This window comes from Nicotiana sylvestris, chromosome 7, assembly GCF_000393655.2.
Source record: "Nicotiana sylvestris chromosome 7, ASM39365v2, whole genome shotgun sequence".
NCBI classification, from domain to species: Eukaryota; Viridiplantae; Streptophyta; class Magnoliopsida; order Solanales; family Solanaceae; genus Nicotiana; species Nicotiana sylvestris.
In genome coordinates, this window is record NC_091063.1 from 101,598,881 (window position 1) to 101,613,081 (window position 14,201).

The following is a 14,201-nucleotide window of genomic DNA, read 5'->3' on the forward strand; positions in this document are numbered from 1 at the left end:
GGCATGCCCAAATCTATAAGACCTCAAGCCAGGCATGATTTATACTTGTACCAAGTAACCTATCTGTAAGACCTCAAGTAAGGCATGCTCAAATTTATAAGACCTTACAAAAGGAATAATCCCAATCTTAAAGCCAAGGCTATATATTCGAACTTGTAAGACCCTTAAAAGGCATACCCTCGATATAGACGCCGAAGCTACTCCACTCAGGGAATAAAAGGCTACGGCCAAACACAATGACTCTGATCACAAGGCTCCGGCCAAATTAATGCGACTCGAGGACGCCCGACTGTCGCCATAAAATCATAGGCCTTCAATTACTTCAAAATACTTCAAAAAGAACCAGTTAACCAGGCTACCCTCGGTATAAGCAAAAGAGCTTCGATCATATCAGCTCCGAACAACAAAAAGGCTTCGAAACAATTCAGCCATTGAGGGAAACCTCCTGAGGTGCTCATCTATCGTCACATAACGACTCACAATCGAGGTTTTTATCGAACTGTCAAAGAGTCGGACGAACACAAAAACTTCAACGAGGGAAAAATAAAGCCTATACTAAGGGTCGTACCGACCCAATGCGTAAGAGCCACTATTGTCATCTTAAATTAAGGGTCGTACTGACCCAATACGTAAGAGCCACTGTTGTCGGCTACTTAAATCAAAAGGTCGTACTGACCCAATGCGTAAGAGACACTATTGCCAGCTTAAATTAAGAGGTCATACTGACCCAATGCGTAAGAGCCTACGGGCCAGCCTAATAAGCCTCAGGGGCAACTCATTTGTCTAATCATTGACAAACGTCGTTATACAAGACAAAGAAAGACACACACAAGCAAGGGGAAATGCATGAAAAATAAAACCGAAAGGCTTCCTTATATATGTATATGTAAAAAATGCAAGGCTACATTTGCAATGCTCTCTGAGAGCTCTATACACAGAATCAGAAAACAAAAGCCTATTCTATTTTCTCCTCGGGGACTGCAGCCCCATTGGCCCCTCTCTCATTATCTTCGACATCAGATATGAGGAACTTGGCATCGTATTCATCCTCCTTAGCCTGCTCAATCTCTTCCGAGAGATCGAAGCCCCTAGCGTGGATCTCCTCAAAGGTTTCCCTCCAAGATTTGCACCGGGCATATTCATTGCTTCTACTCTCCCGATCGGAAACCCCTCTCAACTCAGCCTGAGCATCGGCAACATCTTTTAAATAGACGGCCACTTTCTTATCGACCTTAGCCCAAATCTCTTCAACTTCAGCCCGGGTATCCACAACCTCGGCCTTCATCTTCAAAAGGTCAGACTCGAGACTTGCAATCCTGCTCCTCTGGACCAAGATATTTTTAAGAGCATTCCGGAGTTGCACCTCGAGAGCAGAAGCCTTGGCCAAAGCATCCTTCTTGGCCGCAACTAGGGCATCTATCTGAGCCCTTAGCTTATTACACTCACATTCGGCCTGGCTAACTTCGCCCCAAAGACGTTCCAGGTCCTCCAACTTACTCTGCAACTGAACTATCAAAATATTAATCTCTGAGGGTAGGAAAAGAAACATGCATACTCTTGAAATAAAGGTTACCTATCTCTCAAGGCAGCCTTCATAGTTTAGGCTTCGATTTATCTCATACCGAAGGTGTATCAACTCCTTCACCCTTTTATCGCAAAGGAGCCTGAGGGATTTCTCCACATCCAAGGCTTTCCTCAACCTGGCTTCACAGCGGAGCAGCTCGGACTTGAGCTTGTCAAAGGCCTATGAAAAAGAAGCTCAATAAGAAAACAAAAATGTAAAATCAAAAGACCAACAAAGTCAACCAAAGCTCACCACAAAACAAAGCCATTGAGCCTCCTCAAAGGTTGAGAATGCATCTACTGGCCTGGTCTCACCGGCCCTTGTTGAACCAATCTCGGTGGGGACATGGTTGCCCAAGACCCCACTGGATTTATATGGCCCTGGTCTTGAACATTCCTCGAAGTACCTTCAATGGGAGGCACAAACGGCGGCAAAAAACCTGTTCCCTCGGAGTACCTTCGGCAGGAGATGAGGACGATGGTAGAGCACCTGTATCCTTGAAGTATCTTTGACGGGAAAAGAAGAAGACGGCAAGGGATGAGCCATTCTTTCGAGGCTAGAGGCCTCGGGTGCTACAAGCTCAGCCAATACATCTCCTTTGAGTCTCCGAGCTGGGCCTGCCTCGCTATGAGCATCTTTGTCATTCAAATATTCCTTCTATTTGTTATCATTCCTCGGTCTCAAAGCCAACGATCCTTCCTCCTCTCCAAGGGGGCACATTCTCATCTCAGAAAATTCTCCAATGTCTACGGTGACGGAGTTAATACGCTGTATACGGTGAAATTAGAGGGTCCAATTTCTCGTCATTAAGGTGTTTTTGGGGAGTCATATCGAGATCTCGAGGCAGTGGGGTTGCGATCAAATTCCCTCCCTCGATGTTCATTTACGCTCGACCCGATGATGATGCCGAGGATGGGGAGTTCCTAAGGCGAGCAGATAGCATCGGTAGAGTCTAGTATCATGTCTAGCCGTCCCATCTCTGTATCTTCACAATTAATGTGTTATGTACTATGTTGTATTTCCCTTCCTATATAAAGGGGATCCACACCACTTTGTAGGGGGCTGTTGTTGCTCCAACTATTCTACACAAGATCAATAACAACTCTCTTCTTATTTTCTCTCTACTTACTCGCTCGAGACTACCACTTTCATTTACTGCTTTCGTACTTGTTCTTCATTTATTGCTTGTTCTCGGCCATAAATAGCCCCCTTTGATTATATCCTAACTCTTAGTCCTTCCCCAATTATCCCTGATAGCTCGAGCTTGAGCCCAAGCATCAACCTCGAAGCCCCTCATTGGCTAGTCCGAGGCTCGAATAGCTAGCCCCTTGGTTTTATTATAACTCTGCTTTAGTTCGTAATTTCGCAGCTAAGCTTCACATATCTAGCATCAACTGCTTAAACAACTAGCATAAAAATAGATCACGTATTTTTAAAGTCTCATCAACAAATTTAATTGTTATTACCATTTTCAAGGTAAATAGTTTGGCGCCCACCGTGGGGCTAAAAATAATAGTTATTATTTTCTTACTAGTTTTGTTACACAACGCAAGTTATCTTTTACATTTTTTCTTGTCTGAGATCTTCGATTTCAGGTCAAAATATCTGGCTCAGTAAACAGAGTTGAGAACGACAACCTTAAAAACCACAGAGAAAACAGTGTGGCTGTTCTAGTTGCCGGCGCACCACCGCAGAACCCCGGTAATGCACCCGGACCAATTCCAACGGACGCGGATTCGTAGGACGCGCAGCAGGTCGATGAAACCTCACACACCGACAGGAGCATACAACATGGAAACCAACAGGAAGCCCAAAAATCCCCAGCCCGGGAAGAATAGGAAGTTAGTCTTCATGTAATTTTTGAAATGTTGCAGGCACAATAGTTGGATATCGCTCAGTTGCAAAGCCACCCGAAGATTCCTAGCATAGTAGCACCAGAAACTACTCCCCCGGCCAAACAGGTACCGGAGAGATCGAGCAACAACGGATTAATAATCGATCCTGCCATCGTCAAAATGCTAGATGACCTCACCAAAAGGATCGAGTCGGGCGAGAAAATGATAGCAGCCAACAACAAGAAGGACAAAACCTATAGCTTTAGAGTCGACCAAATCCCGGGCGCACCCCCAGTCCTGAAGGGTATAGATTCGAGGAAGTTTGTACATCGGCCATTCCCAGAGGAAGCGGCTTCGACACCCATTCCAAAGAAGTTCAGAATGCCAGAACTCCCAAAATACAACGGGACCTCAGATCCTAACGAAGATGTCACTGCATATATGTGCGCGGTAAAGGACAATGACATAATAGACGACGATATCGAGTCCATCTTACTGAAGACGTTCGGAGAAACTCTCTCTAAGGGGGCCATGATGAGGTATCACAACCTGGCTCCCAACTCCATAGATTCATTTGACATGCTAGCAGATTCCTTCATAAAGGCATACGCCGGTGCCATCAAAGTACCAACAAGGAAGTCCAACGTGTTCAAGATTAAGCTGAGGGAGAATGAAATGCTGCGAGAATTCGTATCTCGTTTCCAAATGGAACGAATGGAACTACCCCCGGTCTCCGACGAATGGGCGGTACAGGCCTTCACTCAAGGCCTGAATGAACGAAGCTCGGTGGCCTCAAGGTAGTTGAAAGAGAATTTGATCGAATATCCCGCCGTAACCTGGACGGACGTCCACAATCGGTACCAGTCAAAGATCAGGGTCGAGGATGACTAGCTGGGAGCCCCATCGGGCTTAGTATATCCGAGCAGACTCCTGGTGAAGGAGTCAAAATCGAACAAAGAGAGGTATCATCCGTACCGCGATGATAGGAGGAATGCCCCAAGACGTAATCTGCCTCACAACGATCGATTGGTGAACAGAGGACAGAACCCTCGGGGACCCATGAACAAAGGCAGATTCAACGGGGACACGGGGCCAACGGGGCACCTTGCCTATCAAAATACAACTTCAATGTCGATATATCGGATATCGTATTCGCCATCAGCAAAATCAGGGACACCAAATGGCCTAGGCCTATACACTCGGATCCTTCCCAAAGGAACTACAACTTGATATACGAGTTTCACAACTCGCATGGGCACAGAACCGAAGATTGCAAGCAACTCCGAGAGGAAGTGGATCGGCTACTCGATAACGGACACCTTCGGGAATTCCTCAGCGACCAAACAAAAAACCAGTCCTGAGAAAGAGAAACAACCAAAAAGAACAAAGCAAACAAACCACAACATGTCATCCACATGATTTCTTAGTACACGCCATCGGCTGTATTCAAATGGAGGACCACATCGCATCCGCCAAACGAACATCGGAACCCAAGAGCACCATCGCCACTAAGGTATAATCATCTCTCCCTTTTCTATCTTTTACTTTATGATAACTCTTGCGTAGGCCATCGACCAAAGCAGTCGAGATGCCGATCTGGCTCGAGGACCTCGGGGTTTTGAAGAGTACGTTGCACTCTTTTCCTTCGATCGAGTTTTTATCCCGAAATGGGTTTTTGCCGGTAAGGTTTTTAATGAGGCAACGTCCACGCGCTACCTAAGGAGGACTCGACAAGCTTACAAGGCTTCTTTTGCAATCAACCCCGAACACTGGAAGGCACCCTATTAAGGTCATCCACTCGGATGAACCAAGGAACGACAGACTAAGTTCCAATAGGAAATAATGTACCGGGCTAAACGGTCAAAAGAGTCGTGTTCACAAGCCGGTCTTACGGCAGCAAAACAACATGTACTTATGCCAAGCAATCAAAGAATATCCTTCGCCAAAGCATCTAGTACTCCAAAGAAAATTCAGCATTTTCACAACAAGGATCCCTCCGCCGAGAATGCTCCGAAATACTTGGAGACTAGAGTCAATAACTCGGCACCCACATGACCCCAGGGTCGGAATCTCCAAAGTCATAAGCCCTCAATGAGGCAAATCCAAGTTCACGAGTAACGGCCTCCAAGCCTAATCAAACTTGATGACTTGGAGACTGTCACCAATTGCCATTCGTTAAAAAAACTCGAGGTCGTAAGACCCCAAGCGGGCAGACTCGGTCTCAAATAAAAACTCGCACCGAGTATCAACAACTACACCTGTAAGACCTCAACGGCATGGAAAAACTGTAAGATCTCAACAGGCATGAAAATACTATAAGACCTCAAGCAAGGCATGAATCATACTTGTACCAAGTATCAACAAAACTGTAAGACCTCAAAAGACATGAAATTTTTGTAAGACCTTACTATAGGCATAAACTCAATCCCGAAGTTTAGGCTATATGTCGCATTTGTAAGACTCCCTAAAGGGCATACCCTCAATGTAGATGCCTAAACTACCACATTGGGGATCAAAAATGGCTCCGGCCAAACACAAATGACTACGGTCAATACGGCTGCACCAGAAATATTAACGCAACTCGGGGACGCCTGACCGTCGCTATAAAATCACATGCCATTACTTCAAATCTACATCGAAAATAACCGGTTAAACACGCTACCCTCGATAGGCAAAAGAGCTTCGACCATGTCAGCTCCAAATCACAAGGCTTCAAGCTACTCAAACTACGAGCTAAACCTTCCAAGGTGCTCGAACATCGCCGCAAACGACTTGAAATCGAGGTTCTTCCTAAACCGACGACGGGTCAGGAAAAATCATTTCAAAAAGTCCATAACGAGAAGAAAACAAAGCCTACATATGCCCAAGGGAAAAGCCTAAGAGCCATTGTCGCTAGCCTAACGAGCCTCAGAGCAACACAATAAAAGGTCGCAACGACCAAAAGCGTTAGAGCCATTGTCGCCAGCTTAAAATTTGAAAGCTTGAGGATCAAAATGAGCTCGAGTCGTAACCCGATTCGGAGACCGAATCCAAAATAGTTAACTAATACATGCCTAAGGGCAAAGAGTAAGAGTCATCGTCGCCAACTTCATGAGCCTCAGGGCCACGCACATAAAAGGTTGCTTCGACCCAAGATGTAAGAGCCATTGTCGCTAGACCATGCAGATACAAAACTTGAGGGTCGATCGAGCTCGAGTCGAAGCCTGACTCGGAGACTGAACCCAAAAAAGTTGAAATGTGTATGCCCAAGGGCAAAAGGTAAGAGCCGTTGTCGCCAGCCCAACGAACCTCAGGGCCGTACCATGGGTTTGAAGATTCCTACTAATTCAAAGGTCGAAACGACCCGGTTGAGATCTTGACAAATAGAAACAAAAAAGACACAAAATTGCGGGGTCCCCCTTCTACAAGATCCGTTTACAACATACTATGAAATCTATGTACACAAGAACAAGGCAGGAAATAAACGCCCCCCCTCAGTGATTATGGCCCGGCGGCCCCTTCCTCGCCGTCTTCAGAATCGGACAGAAGGAACTTGGCATCATACTCCTCCCCTTTGGCTTGCTTGTTCTCTTCAGAGAGATCAAAGCCCCTGGTGTGAATCTCCTCGAGAACTTTCCTCCTAGATTTTCACCTCGCGTACTCCTTTCTACTACTTGCACGGTAAAGGGCTCTCTTCAATTTAGCTTTGCCAACAGCAGCACTCTTCAAATAGGCCGCCACTTTTTGTCCCGCCCTGGTGTTGCTCATCACAACCTTGGCCCAGACATTCACCACCTTGGTCTTCGCCTTCGAAAGCTCGGACGAGAACCTTGCGATCATATTCGCCCGAGCAGAATCATTCACGCGAACGGTCTAAATTTGCACCTCAAGAGCAGAAACCATGGCTAGAGCACTCTCTTTGGCCGCAAAATGGGCACTTACATGCGCTTCCAGCTCGTTGAATTCGCGTTTGGATCGACCAACCTCGCCCGAGAACTATCCCAGCTCCTCCGCCTTGTCCTCAAACTGAAATATCAAAACATCAAGATGCCGAGGTAAAAGGGGGAGTGCAAACCAGCATGAAATGCAGGATACCTATTTTTCTAGGCAGATCTCACAGCTCCAGCTCCGGCTCCGGTCCACCTCGAGCTGCAAGGAAACCAGCTCGCTTTCCTTTTCTGCACAAAGAAGCTTAAGGGATTGTTCCCTATCTAAAGCCTCTCGTAACGGGGCCTCACTACAAAGCATCTCAGATTTAAGCATGTCGAAGGCATATAAAAGAAAACTACATAAAAGAAAAAAGAAGAAAGGCATAGGGCTGGAATAATCTTACAGTGATAAAAAACTCACCATGAGGCCAAGCCGCTGAGCCTCGCCAAAGGCCGAGCCAATATCTGATAGCTTACCACCTCCAAAAGGTAGCCGATCGACCGAATCGCTTCTTCCTGGCTACTAAGAAGGAGTCGCCCCACTGTAATCCCCTTCGCACCCCGGAGCATCTTTTTGTTTGTCATCAATCCTCGATCCCGAGGCCAGCAATCTCTCTTCCTCTCCCGGAGGACACGACCTCATATCGAAAAAATCCCCTATACCTGCGGCAAATGTGTTAATTAGCCAGCAAGAAAAGCACCATTTTTTAGGAAGCAAAGCACTGGGCACCTACCATAATGCTTCGCCTCCCATATCCCCTTGGAAAGATCTCACCACCGATGTTTATCATAAATCGAGCAGGCTGCCAGCTTACGAGACCACTCAGCTAAATCGGGGACCTCGTTCGGCGACCAATGAGTTGCTACAAATATGGAACAAAAATATATCGTTACAGAGCCTGCCTCCGGTCAAAAAGACGATAGTTCAGATGAGACACTTATGTGTGAAGTTCCATTTCTCAAGAAATGGCAAAAATTCTCTAGGAATGATATCGTTCGTTTGAATCTAAACGAACCAATTCATCCATTCACGGTCCTCGTCCTCCTCGCTACCAACGATAGGAGCTCGAATGGATCGACGGTGAAGAGCAATTAAACCCCGGTAATGTAGTGGCCGATATAACCTCACGAGATGGCTGAGGGTAAACTTTATCCCAACCTTATTGGCGAAATATCTCATCATCTGTACTATTTTCCAAAGGAAGGGATGAGCCTGCGCCAGTGTAACCTGATATCCCCGACAGAAATCAAGCACGACCTAGTCGGGGGAACTCGGCGCAAAAACATGCATGTATACGCTCAAAAACCCCTCAACATATGTCATGACGCTCTCCTCGGGAGAAGGTACTTGTAATACCGCGCCTTCTCCCCATCTACAGTCTTTTCTGATCATTTCGAGGTTTTCTTCTCCCACTGATAAGATGATCCTCGACACATGCTCCTAGTGACCCAGAACATTGGGAGGCCTCCCCAGTATGATGGCTCTCCTCGAGGTAGGGCACCCCGAGGCTCGCTCACCGGGCATCGGCGGTGAGAGACTATCACCAACCAAATGCGGAGCATAGGAAGAACTCCCCTCTACCCGACTATCGAGCATCAACATAGCAGTCATGGATACGATAGAATAGGAGGAGAAATGCGGATCTGAGCAAAAATTTTGAATTGGGGCAATGGAAGAACTAGAACAAAGCACTAGGATCTGAGGAAGAGATAGTCTATCAAAGCAACAGAATCACCATTGGAAAGGCAGATGAATGAATATATAGGGGCAAAGCAGCAACTGCCTGCCTACCCAAAAAGGCCAATTAATTTTGGTCGCATTAACATCACCCTCTCCTAGGGAAACGTACTGGCAGAATCACCCCGGGCCCCCATATACCAGATCGAGCAAATGTTGCTACCACGCAGAACTCAAACAACTGCGAGGCCTCGGGGGCTCCCCGATGTCACTAGCATCGGTCCGATAGGAGCTACCGATTTAACCCCGGGGCATGGAAAGTTTGAAGGTCCCGGTTGCTCCGAGAATGGATTTCGAAAGGCCAACGTCAAAAGTCAAAAGTCAATCCGCAAAAGCAAAGGAACAAAGAAAAAAAACTGTAAAAACTAACAGGAGGAAAATCCATCTTTTTTTTACATTGCCAATAACGTATCCGCAAGAGACATCTTTACAAAATCCATCCCCCGAGGGCTGCATACAAAGGGAAAAAGAGGGTATACAAAACGATTTGAGGACTACTCCTCATAACTACTATATTCACCCTCATCGGGGGCAATTAAAAGCGCCAGTTCTCTCTCCAATTCGCGGGCTTCCTCGAGATCAACTAACAAGTTGACACCTCTGGCTCTGATATCCTCCAAGGTCTCTCTCATCGCCTCCGCTTTAGCATGATTACTAGCTCGAACTAGCTTCTGCTCAGCTACTATCAATACATCACACGATATTTTATGCGTCGTGGCTGTGTCCTCCAGATAAGTGGTAGTGTTTCGTTCAACCTCGAACTTGGTCACGGCCAAGGCAGCAACCTCCTTGCAAACATCCTTGAGAAGATCCTAGGATGTCGCCAACCCCTCAGTCCCTACAATTCGCTTCCTCAGCCCAGAGATCTCCGTGTTCAGTTGGCTAATCTGCGAACCATTCCGCTCGACCTACAAAAGAAAGTTAAGTCCATTTATGTCGGGATACGGGAGTAGAGGTCTAGTATAAGCAAGGCAAAATACCTGCACAGTGAGGTCAGCCTTTTCCCGGAGCGCTCCATCTAAAGTAGCTCGGAGCTCTCCTAGTTCCTTCCCTCCCCAGGCAGAGCGAGCCTCCGAATCCCTTAGCATCGAGGTAAGTTTCTTACACTCCTTTTCATGATAAGAAAGCTCCTTGCATAACCAAAGGAAGGCATGGTCGTACATATCCTTGCACTGCAGCATAGCGAAAAAGTTAGAAAGATGCAGAACGATGCCCGAGACTAAAAGAAATACAGGAAAGATGGCTATCACCTGCCACATGAATCCCTCTGTCGCCTTGACGGCACCAGGAATGTCAAGGCTGACACTATCACTAACACTATCAAAGATGTTGGCAAGAGAGCCTCCCCCTTGGAGAGGAATCCCTCCTCTGATGATGTTCGCTTCTCGAGCGTCCCTCAGTTCCCTTGACGAGACCTGAAAGCATGAGATGAAGTCATTTATGTCACTGACTTCTCCAAAAGTCAATCCCTGCTCCTGAAAAGCTCTAGGTCCTAACCCTTCAAGATTGACGGCAGTAGTCCCCCCAACAGAAACTGCATCAAACCCAATCGTGCGATCTGAGGCCACATTAACACCCTCTTTAAGGGTCTCCGATTTACGAGACCGACCAGAGTCGGCCGTTCCGGACTCAGTAGCCTCCGATTGAGGCACCTGCGATGCACCCATAATCGACCTCGTCCTCTATACTAATGGGCATTTATCGTTGTCTTCATCCTCAGCGCCAAGATTTACCCCTAAAGTCAAAGTAGAGGTCCTAGTAGCGGCTTGATGCTCGAGTGACTTGGATTTTTTTACCATAGGAGGATCAACAACCACCTCACCTTCCCTCTTCTTGCCCTTTCTGGGCTTCGAAGCCTCCACTTCACCACCAGGGGCAACCTCATCTGCATATTCTCACCAAGACCTGCACGAGCGCAGTAAACGCAAGATGTCATCACTTAGGGCGCAGGGAGAAACACAAATATGAGGCATAGGCGGTAAGGAAACTCTACCATGATTCTTGGCCACCCATCACTCCTTGGCCAGGTCGGTCCAAGATCGAACAAGATATGGGAACACCTTGTCCAACCGCTTGACTAATATGGTAGGACAAGTACTGGAGAGCCATAAGATCACCTTTCATGAGGACAAGCTGCCACCTGAAGGGTTGGGGCACAATAAGGCACTACACATCACCGTGCAATGTGAGGACTATTTCATCACCAGAATCCTGATCGATGGAGGTTCCAGTCTCAACATTTGTCCGCTGGTAACACTCAAAAAGTTGGGTAAAGGACTACACGAGATAAAAGATGGGGTTATCAATGTGAAAGCCTTCAATGGTTCCCAGAGGTCCACCATTTGGGAGATTATTCTATGCTTGCAGATGGGACCAACATGGTTCGATGTCGATTTCCAGGTGATAGATGTGCCAGCATCTTACAACTTACTGTTGGGACGGTCGTGGATTCATGCTATTGGGGTTGTAGTATCAACGCTGCACCAGGCAGTAAAATTCAAATGGAATCACCAGGAAGTGATCATTCACGGCAACGGTAGCAACCCCATATACAGTCGTCAGACCATTCTGGCGATCGAGGGAAGAAGGAAGCTGGGAGGAAAGACTTACCATCACATAGAACGGGTAAATGCTATTGATAAGGACAAATGGTGGGATAACAAAATCGAAAGTATACTGAATTGGAGTAGGTACAAACCTAGCAAGGGGCTCGGCAAGAACCTCCAAGGAATCGGTAAGCCCATAAAACTCAAGAAACATGGCACTACCTTCGGTTTGGGATATGATTACACCTGAGAAGAATTCAACAACTGGTCGCCACCATGGCATGGTCCTTATTATCTGCTAGAGCAGCAAATACCGCGTTTGGAGCAGACTTTCCAATAGGCTGACATCATTTATGGGTCAAATGAAGAAGAAGCACTTGCAGTGGCGAAGAACTTGTTCCTAGAAGACAATGATATGGATTGTTGTGTTGTTATCGAGGAGGACGGGGAGGAATGCCCTTCCATACATGCTGTGAGCAAAGGGGCACGCCTCAACAATTGGACCATCAGAACAACCACAGCCCGACGAGCCTCGGGGTAGCAAGGCTAAAACAAACATCATTCACTGTTTTATTTACTAAATGATTTTCTTTTCACATTTTTCAATTCCCGTAATAAAACCTTTAATGTTCAAAACAGTTATGCAATTTATCAAAGAATTTTGACTTTTCTTATGAATCAACACTCATTATCGTTTTCTCTCATTACTTTACTTATATAGCATTACTATTACCTATTTTGATGAACTAATGACTGTGACATGCAATGAGACAATGCAACAAACGGACATTGATTCAGAGGAAGATGACATACCCGACAAGATTGTTAGAGAAGTTGAGAACTTTGAGAACAGACCTAAGTCCAACCTGGACGAGATCGAAATTGTTAACTTGGGAGATGCAGAAAACGTCAAGGAAACACAAATCAGCGTTCACCTATCGCCATCAGAATTTAAAGAATACACAGAACTTCTAAAAGAATATGAGGATATATTCGCCTGGTCGTATGATGACATAAGTGGTCTGAGTACGTCTATTGTGGCTCATAAACTGCCAACCGATTCGACATGTCCGCCGGTAAAGCAAAAGCTCAAAACGTTCAAGCCTGATATGAGTTTGAAAATCAAAGAAGAAGTCACTAAGCAAATCAAAGCTAAGGTTCTCAGGGTAGTAGAATACCCGACATGGTTTGCCAATATTGTGCCAATGCCAAAGAAGGATGGGAAGGTCAGAGTCTGTGTCGACTACCGGGATCTCAACCGGGCCAGTCTGAAAGATGACTTCCCTTTGCTGAATATACACATCCTAATTGACAATAGCGCCAAACATGAGTTACAATCATTTGTAATTGTTTCACTAGTTATCATCAGATCTGGATGGATGAAGAAGATGTTGAGAAAACGGCTTTCATTACGCCGTGGGGAATGTACTGTTACAAGATGATGTCGTTCGGCCTGAAGAATGTAGGGGCCACCTATATGAGGGCCATAACTACCATTTTCCATAATATGATACACAAGGAGATTGAGGTATATGTAGATAATGTCATCATCAAGTCCAAGAAGGCCACTGGTCACATGGAAGATTTAAGGAAGTTCTTCAATAGATTGCGAAGGTACAACCTGAAACTGAATCCTGCGAAGTGCGCATTTGGGGTTCCTACTGGAAAATTGCTTGGGTTTATTGGGAGTCGCCGAGGAATAGAACTGGATCCATCAAAAGTCAAAGCTATTCAAGAATTTCCACCGCCAAAGAACAAGAAGGATGTGATGAGTTTCTTGGGAAGACTTAAGTACATCAGCCAGTTCATAGCACAGTCTACAATTATCTGTGAGACAATCTTTAAGATGTTGAAGAAGGAAGCCACTACCAAATGGACTGATGACTACCAAAAGGCCTTCGACAGAATCAAGGAGTACCTGTCAACACCACTAGTCTTGGTCCTGCCTGATCCAGGTAGACTCTTATTACTCTACCTTATAGTATTGGATGGAGCTTTCGGTTGCGTTCTGGGGCAGCATGATGAAATGGGGAGGAAGGATCAGGCCATCTATTATCTCAATAAGAAGTTCACCTCGTACGAGGCCAGGTATTCTCTATTAGAGCGCACCTATTATGCTTTAACTTTGGTAGCTCAGAAGTTGAGGCACTACTTCTATGCATATATGAAATATCTCATATCAAGGATGGACCCCTTAAAGTACATCTTTCAGAAGCCCATGCCCACCGGCAAGCTAGCCAAGTGGCAAATCCTGTTAAATGAGTTCGACATTGTTTACGTAACTCAGAAAGCAGTCAAGGGACAAGCACTGGCAGACCACCTTGCTAAGAATCTCGTGGATGGAGAATACAAACCCCTAAAAACATACTTTCCTAATGAAGAGGTATCATTCATAGGAGAAGACATTGCAGAACCCTATGACGGTTGGAGAATGTTTTTCGATGGAGCAGCAAATTTCAAATGAGCTAGCATAGGAGTTGTCCTAGTATCAGAAACTGGTCAACATTATCCGGTGTCTGCCAAACTCAGGTTCCCATGCACCAACAATATGGCCAAGTATGAAGCTTGCATCCTAGGGCTCAAAATGGCCATTGACATGAATATTCAAGA

The 14,201-nt window shown here is 45.9% G+C and overlaps 1 protein-coding gene across 1 annotated transcript; it reads right to left on the reverse strand.

Moving 5' to 3' along the window:
- Nucleotides 1-955: 955 nt before the first annotated feature.
- Nucleotides 956-1,911, reverse strand: LOC138873530 (protein CROWDED NUCLEI 4-like). The gene is made up of 3 exons (XM_070151999.1): nucleotides 1,879-1,911; nucleotides 1,646-1,744; nucleotides 956-1,504 (listed from the first exon to the last, which is right to left on the reverse strand). The coding sequence occupies exons 1-3, from the start codon at nucleotides 1,909-1,911 to the stop codon at nucleotides 956-958; spliced, it is 681 nt and encodes a 226-aa protein (XP_070008100.1).
- Nucleotides 1,912-14,201: the final 12,290 nt, after the last annotated feature.